We start from the raw sequence: 8,218 nt of genomic DNA, 5'->3' as shown, positions 1-8,218 counted from the left end.
CACCACAGGACATGAGCGATAGTGAAAAGCTAGAGAGAAATTAATTTTGCTGACATTACGAAGAGATAGTTTGAATATTCTGACAATATCTTTGTCGCTGCAGGAAGAAGTCCCCACCAGATTTCGACATCTCTCGACTGAAATTCTTTGCAGAGCAGCTGTAGATGACAAGCACAGAGAGAAATGTTTCAAGTCTTGCCACAGGTTTTTCCCTGATTAAAATCTGGTCAAAGATTTTGGCCTCATCTGACCGGAGCACCAAGTTCCACAGTTTGGAGTCCAGAGTTTTCCATCCAAACTCTGGATGGAAAACAACTCAGATGAGCCAGTCGTCTTCATTTGGTCTTCATTTGGTCCCCGAAGAAATGCAGAAACTTGCACAAATTCGGCTTTAATGGCAGAGGCGCAGGAAGACGGGCTTCGTTCATCGTTTTAAATAACCTTGACTTTTCAAGCCGTATTTCTATATTAATATGCTGATCTAGATTGTTCTTTCATCTTTCTCTCCAACTGCATTTTTGTTCACAGCAACATATGTTTTTTTTTTCCTTGAGTGGGGGAAGTTGGGCTAATGATTTGGATCTCCGATAGTGGTTATAGTGGTTTATGCAAAGCCTCTGTCAAAAACTTTTGCACTTTTTTCACATTGTAAATATTTATATAGACGTGTGATAGCACATGTTTGGGGTAATAATAAAATTGGATGCTATAAATGAAACATTAAATGCAAAATGTAACAATTATCTGTTACAGACTGGCGACCTGTGCAGGGCGAACCCACCTCTGCACAGGTCAGAATGTTGGCTGGAGAAAAGCACCAGCATCTCCTGACCCCAAGCCTGAAAGACTTTTGTTTTTTTCCACTTCAACCTTTTTGGGATTTTTTTTTTTTGTTCTAAGAGAGTCTCAACACGTTCCACACTCGCAGCACATTTCAGTTTTATTGATTTGTCTGCGGCGATAACTGGCCCTGCTTTAAAACGTGACATCTGCTCTGCAGGCTACTTTGGGTTTGAGTTTAAACCTTTACGAGCGAACAGCTCTACGTTCTGGTGCCCTGCCAAAATCAACCCCGGGCACGCTTAGTAACTTCTGGACTTCAGACCGGACTGGACTTTACTTTGAGAACTTCTAGGCCAGCATTCTGCTCTGCTTCACTATTTGCTGCTGCCACGTAGTTTGCTTTTATGGACCTCTGTTTAACTCGACGTGTCAGTTAAACAGAGGATCCCACTGCCTTGCAGCCACCAAACTTTTATTTTTATTTTTGTTTTTGTTTTAGAAATGTAAAGCTGCTCTCATACTTTCCAACCACTGCACCACTGGTGGTTCAGGTGGGCAGAGGTTTCCATACATACATCAATCTGTATCTTGTTTCAGAAAGAAGGTGGAATGCTTTCCATTGTGGGTGCGTGTTGGCGTGTGTGTGAGTGTGTGTGTGTGTGTGTGTGTGTGTGTGTGAGGGGAAAAAGTGTTGAAGGTGACTTAGTTTACAAAACCCTCCACAGTCCAGAGGTTTGAAAAAAAAAATCCCTAATAGAGATTTGTGTGTGTTAGAGCATTTAATCTGTACAGTCTGTGGTATGTGACACGCTCCAGAAGAGGTCATAACCTCTGCTGTTAATACGCATCCACCAACAAAAAAAAAGCCAAAAAAATAAATAACCCACAAAATTTTCAAAATGTGAATCATCACCAGCAATGTGAGTGTGGGAAGTACATCTTGCTCATTCATGTAGCCACACTTGCAGGAACCTGTGCAAACAAATTTCACTCTTTGGCTTTGATGCGCTGCGTTGCGCTGCTGGGTTCTGCTCTCACCTGAAACCAGGCCAGATTGGACAGAGGTCCCTCTGTGCTGCGTTCATGGATGACGCGTATTTTAGCGGAGGTCAGGGATATTTCAGCTGAGACTTGCAAATGCCGGTTGAAGATTAACCAAATTTATTAGAGTAAAACCAACCCAGAAACAAGGGCTGAGCTCCTTTAGGGAAGCCGCTGTTTCGCTGAGGAAGCGTTCCTGGATTTCTTGCACAATTTAATAGACATGCTAGCAAAGGCTCATGCTGTTGCCCCATTGTCAAACTTTCTTTCATTAGCACGCTCTGCATTGCGTCTTGAAATGTTAGACCTTCTAACTGTGGAGTTAAGAGTTGCGTTTATAACACTGATGCTTGTAGACTTTCTATGAAAAGATATGATGTGGCCACAAATAATTTCCTCCAGTGTGCTGCTTTCAGAAGAGCAACACATTTATTACTAGTAACAGTGAAGTAATCCCTCTTAAAAAATGTGATGTAAGTAGATGATTTTGTGCTTTTTCTTTTCTTTTCTTTTTTTAGCTATGAAAGACTTTCTCTCTTCTTAAGAACAAAGCCCACTTACTTACCCAAAGACCCACTGAGAAGGGCTGTTTCATAACGATGCAGCAAACTTTCAGGGTGTCAACAAGTTTGATAAGAAGATTTAAACACTGGAGAAACGGTGAAGCTGTGAGAAAAGAGGCCAGAGCAGCGGCAGCAGCAGCACTGCAGGTTTTGCGGCAGCACTGCAGGTTTTGCATGCTGCTCTTGTGAAATCTTGGAACTTTTTTAATTCAGTTCAGCTGGGTCAGTTTCATGTCTCTAAGTCTAAGGCTTCCTGTTTAGTCTTAATCGGAAGCTTGAACAGAGCAAAAGCACAACTTAAAGTCTGAGAAATGCTGTTTAAACGTGTCAGACGCTTTTACCACATAATGCAAGTAAATGCATCGACCTGGTAATATCTCACTCATGCTTATAAACATAAAACATATTTTAAAAAAACAACTAATCTAAATCAAAACACTTGAAGGACATTCTGGAAGAATTTCAAGTTGATAAAGATATGATCGGCTAAACTTTGTCTTCACATTGTCTTGTGTGTATTTTGGATTTCTAAATGTCTGTCTGGAATCTGAGGGAAAATGTGGCATCGCTATTCATGAGTGGATTGCAGACAGGAGCGAAATCCTGGAGGTCGTTTCACAGCCTTGTCGTTGGTCTGATCGTCGTGAACAAACTGCTCCTGTCGGGTCCAGTTGGGTCAGATTCTGTTCCCTTTCTCTGAGTCAGCTCCAGACTCCATCAGCTCTCGGAGCTCCGTTTCTGGATGCTTCAGTCTTTTGCCCACACAGGTACTGGGTTATCTTCTGCATTTCTCTGGGTTTCAGGACTGCTGTGAGCAATTTGAGAAACAGTTTTGCTGAGAGAGTAAAGAGTCGCATCCAGGTTCGGTGTGTTGTCAGTGATTCATTTTCTCTCTCTGTCTCAGGTTCTCTACAGCTTTTCTCCATCACTCATCACATTGACTTATATGTAGCTTTTATAAAACTTTCAAACTCATCTCAACAGCCACACATTTAGTTTGAGAAAGTCTAAAGCATTCCTGGTCATATCTCTTTGACCCATGATCCCAGTTCTTATTTATTGACAATTAAAAGGTTGACTCATGAACGACTATGACTATGGAACCTCATTGGGGAAGTAAAATGATAAAGCCAATCAACCAACTCGGCCCTACTGGCAAAGAAAAGCAGCTCAAGCCCAACAGTGACATCTACTTGTGAAGTGTAACACTTCACCTTCCAGTTCAGGTTTGCACTGTGAGCTCAGACTGTGCATATGGTTACGTCAATTATTATCACTGTACAAGATTTCATCAAACTTCAGACATAAAGTGTCAATTTACTCTTGAAGCTGTTATCCTAACAGCCAGACTGGCAAACATTCATAAATATCTTTGATGCAATGCAGTCAAAGAACATATCTGAAGGTGAAATTGTGACTTTAATTGGATTAATGACAGGTTTTTCATAACATGTCATTCATGAAGGGAATTACAGGGCAAACAAAGCTCTCCACCTCAAACTTATCTTCAGAACAAGTTGCCTTGTGCAAGACAATCCAAATGAATGTATTCTTGTCCCTGACCCACCCCTTTTTTTTTTTCACCTGCAGCACAAAGCTCAGGCTGCTGCAACACAAGGCAGAAACGCAAACTTTGTAAAATAGCTACAAGATGCTGCTGAATTATGTATTCCAGTATGCTGCATAAATGATTCAAAATATTTCAAGGCCTAATTGCTTTTATTATTATTATTATTATTATTATTATTATTATTATTATTATCCAGCGAGGAAGTGAAAAGCATCATTGTTCACATGTGCATGATTTGTTGCATTCGTATTCAAATCTACTGGATGAAATGAGCGGAGAGATTGCAGGAAAAACAACTCATTTCAAAATTAAGCTTTCAAATGAACTCTAAGGTGTTTTGTGTTTTAGTCATGTATCCAGTTGTCATTGACAAAGAGGCGCAAAGTGACTTGGACAAATGGAGGCTTTTGTTGTTTTGTTTTGTTTTTTTGTTTTTTTTTTACTACAACATTTTATGAAGCCACAAACACAAACCAGCAAACATGCTAAAAATCTGGTTTTCCTCCACAAATCTTGTTGGATTTTTTTTTTCTTTGTGTTGATTTAGTCTATGGGTGAACTTCTTCAACGTCCGCGGCGTCGGTCGATAAAGAAACTGTCCGCTCCTCCTCCCCGAGCCTCTGATGACGCACAAGGAAGCCTGAGAGTCTGAAGAGGCCTTAATGTTCTTCCTCTGTGGTTCTCCACAAACGGTAGCTCAGGTAGCCACTTCCTGCGTAGCACAGTGTGGCCAGAAATGCAAAGAACTGAAAGCAGAAAGGATTCGAAGACGAAAAGACAAACAACGGTTTGCGTAAATTCTGAAAGGCACAAACACTTTCTTAACAAGTAGAAAAATGTGTCCACAATGAAAGAATCAATGAAATGTCCACTTTTCCAGAAGAGAACAGTTCTCTGACCAATGCTGCTTGGTTCATTTTCACCCAGGTTCTCGTCACTATATAGGAGACAATCAGATCCATTAGCTCTCTAGAACATTTTTCTGTGGCTTTGGCCTCCATGAGGTTTTTTTTTTCACAGCCTGCATGTCTTTTTCAGGAGGTCTGCACTGGGAGCCACTGTGGTACGGGTCATTTTTGGGTGTGAGAGAGTTGACTTTCTGCTTAGGCTGGCATGGCTTTCAGGGCAGAATGAGGCAAGCAAAAGAAAACGTCAATGACAATCTCAGTGAGGTGATAAATACTTTCTTTATAGCACCTTTAAAGATAAAAAGAAATTTCTTCCAATAAACTCTTGAATTAAAGACTATGATAGAAGTGCAGAAGGTAAAACATAAATAAACAATAATTGTAGCTGCTGTTGAAATATTAATCTGATGAGGTCTTCAGCTCTTTGTTTGTTTGTTTATTTGTTTATTTGTTTGTTTTAAGTGTACAAAACCACACCGGGGGCCAAAAGCTTTTTCTCCCCTGGATGTTAGATTTAATCCCTGATCAATTAATCTGAGCAGATCTGGGATGTAAAACAGAAGATGTTCCCATGTAAAGATTGAATCAGTGGGGAGTGGGCGCCCCCTTGTGTTTGTAACTAATCATTAGAAATCTAACTGTCTTGTCACAGTCACAAACACAAGGGGGCGCCCACTCCCCACTGATTCAACTTTCACATTAGAAACATCTTCTATCAAAGCGCTAACTTGTGATGACATTGATTATTATCTGTTTTCCTACATGAAGCATTGCAGGAACTTCACACAGCAACGAGGGAGAAAGTCAGTGGAAAGAGTTTGCATTGACACGTGTGTGCTTACTGCCGACGCTGCCCAACAGTTGTAGTTGTGTCGCCCCCTGGTGGCCTGGCCCACACAGACAGCCTCGACTACGGCTGTCACCAGATACAGAGCTGCAGCAGCACAGTTGAAACACAGCGACTGAAGGAGGCAAGCACAGAAACTTCAGCTCACAAATGAAACGCCAAGGAGGAACCGATTCAGTTGATTTACTGAGCCAGACTGTGTGTGTGTGTGTGTGTGTGTGTGTGTGTGTGTGTGTGTGTGTGTGTGTGTGTGTGTGTGTGTGTGTGTGTGTGTGTGTGTGTGTGTGTGTGTTTGGTGTGAGGGTTACCAGCGTCGCCCAGGGAATCTGCGGCAGCCTGCTGTGGACTCCGGTGAGGTAAATTATGAACAGGCAAATGGTCAGAATCCAAAGCAGGATGGACACGAACATCACCCAGCAAAGAGTCGACAGGCGGAAGTAATCGGTGCCGCCAATCAAGATCCAGACCAACATGCCCGTCAGCTGCAGAGAGGACAAATGAAACCACATCAGGGATTCATATTCTGTCTTATTCATTGATGTCTAAACAGCCTTCAGTCTACTCTTTCTATCTCCCTCTCAAATCACTTTAACCCTCCTGTTATGTTGCATGTTATTTTTATTAATTTTTTTATATTTAGAAGTATTATTTTTTGCATTAAACTTTTTCTGTTTGTCTTACTAGGTGCACTCTGCATATAAATTGAAAATGTTATTATTTTTACACATTTGCAACCCCCGCCCCTGCATCTACTTTTTACATAGATACTGTACGGGTCAATTTGACCCAGCAGTCAAGTTTGAAGGGTGAAAAAAGATTTTAAAAATTCTAATTCTATATGTTTTCTTGCAGCTATGAACCATATTTTACCCCCCACCCCCACGAACATTATTGCTGTACCTCAGAAACGAACACAACAGGAGGGTTAATGGTGGCAGTGAGTGATTAATTGTTTTTTCCCCATGAAACAAAGCACACCCTTCCCTTTTCCCAACAAAAAGTTCCTGCAGGATGTTTCATATCACCGGAAGATTCTGTCTGACTGGGTTTTATTTTAAAGGGAAATCACAAACACGGTTGCCTCCGTTGAGAATGTAATTGTCTAATGTAAAAATAAAATAAAATAAAAAAATGCTGCTTTTGACAGAATTTCATCTTGCATTGCATCGTGTGCGGAATGGCCGTCCAGCCCGGTCTGTGGCAGCCAGCCAGGCTGTATTTGGAGAAAAGCCGCCCAGGATCTTTTCCCCTCCGGCTGAATTGAAGAGGAAGAGAGACAATGAGGGAACGAAAGGACGGGGACTCGATTTGCTTTGTTGCTTTTGGTTCACTTCCTATTTTCATAGAAGTACTGTTTCTAGATTAGATCACACCAAGGTTAATGTTCAAATCTGTTTCCCTTTAAGTTCTGTGTTTTTCTAATTGAGTGCCAAAGATACCAAAAGCTTCTTAAAGACACGGAGGCCCAATTTCAATGTGTAAAATTACAAAGTCAAATTTTTTTCTGTCATACTTGATATGTGTGGCATTTTTATGACAACTGGAGGTGAGATAGTTTCATTATTGTGCTAAAAAATGGTGCTATGTAAAACACACAATACTGCCCCTTTAAATTCAGTCTTCACTTTATTCTTTCAATTTAACATAATTTGCATATGTTTATTCAGCTTGCATACTAACTGAATATAAGCATATGAAATATTTCAGATTGGAAAGTAATTTACTGACCTATTACTATATAAAAATTAAAATTAATGCCAAATCCCAACATGTCATATCTTTCTATCTTCACCGACTTCACAGCAGAACTGCATTTGGTCTTAAAAAGTCACACTTACTATCTCTACCAGAAGAAGTATCCCCTTGGCGTTTGTGGTGAAATGCTGGTCGAAGGCCAACGTGGAGGTTGAGATGTTGAACTGCGGCAGAGAGGAAACCCTGCGGGTCGGCGCCGCGGCCGTCCTGTCCATGATGCAGGGACGCAGAGGGACTGTGAACTTTTCCCAAGAGTGTCGCCGCAGCACAGGAAGGGCTGTTCCTGCCCCGGAATCCAGCGTGGACACCCATCGATGAAACGGCAACACAAGCCAACGAGTTTCATCTGCCTACATTTGGAAAGCACCAAGTCAAGACAGTCCAGAAAAGGCTCCAAGCTTTTGCTCAGATCGCGGTTGTCCGCAGCATGGAGACATTTATACCGTTAAAATCAACGGGGTTCATCTGTCACAGACGTTTTTGGCCAAGATAGCAACACCAAAGCTATAATAAAATCACAGATCATAGAAATTATACTTTATAAAAACATACATAGAAAAACATGTTACTAGTCCTTACACAAGAACTTGTCTCTGAGTCTCTCAAATTCTCGACTTGTTGACCCTTCCTTGTAAAAGCTGTTTTTTCCTCTTTTCTGACATTGTTAAACTTGCTCTCCTGGAAGCAGTGAAACACACCAGATCCATTTTCTGTTGTACGTGACATGGCTGCTCACATAGTCCATCAAAAG

The 8,218-nt window shown here is 41.2% G+C and overlaps 1 protein-coding gene across 1 annotated transcript; it reads right to left on the bottom strand.

Moving 5' to 3' along the window:
• Positions 1-3,989: 3,989 nt before the first annotated feature.
• cmtm8b (CKLF-like MARVEL transmembrane domain containing 8b) lies at positions 3,990-7,684 on the bottom strand. Its single transcript, XM_055042150.1, has 4 exons — positions 7,551-7,684; positions 6,021-6,194; positions 5,708-5,827; positions 3,990-4,703 (listed from the first exon to the last, which is right to left on the bottom strand). The coding sequence occupies exons 1-4, from the start codon at positions 7,680-7,682 to the stop codon at positions 4,617-4,619; spliced, it is 513 nt and encodes a 170-aa protein (XP_054898125.1). The 5' UTR covers positions 7,683-7,684; the 3' UTR covers positions 3,990-4,616.
• Between the last annotated feature and the right edge of the window lie 534 nt (positions 7,685-8,218).

Source organism: Poeciliopsis prolifica, unplaced genomic scaffold, assembly GCF_027474105.1.
Source record: "Poeciliopsis prolifica strain line A6 unplaced genomic scaffold, Auburn_PproV2 SCAFFOLD017, whole genome shotgun sequence".
Classification (NCBI taxonomy): Eukaryota; Metazoa; Chordata; class Actinopteri; order Cyprinodontiformes; family Poeciliidae; genus Poeciliopsis; species Poeciliopsis prolifica.
This window is presented reverse-complemented; position numbering and strand designations above follow the sequence as displayed.

Coding starts and splice junctions, on each gene's coding strand:
- cmtm8b (XM_055042150.1), bottom strand. CDS start 7,682: ATGGACAGGACGGCCGCGGCGCCGACCCGCAGGGTTTCCTCTCTGCCG. Junction 5,828..6,020: donor AGATTCCCTGGGCGACGCTG/GTAACCCTCACA, acceptor TGCCTCCTTCAG/TCGCTGTGTTTCAACTGTGC. Junction 4,704..5,707: donor ACTGTTGGGCAGCGTCGGCA/GTAAGCACACAC, acceptor TTCTGCTTTCAG/TTCTTTGCATTTCTGGCCAC.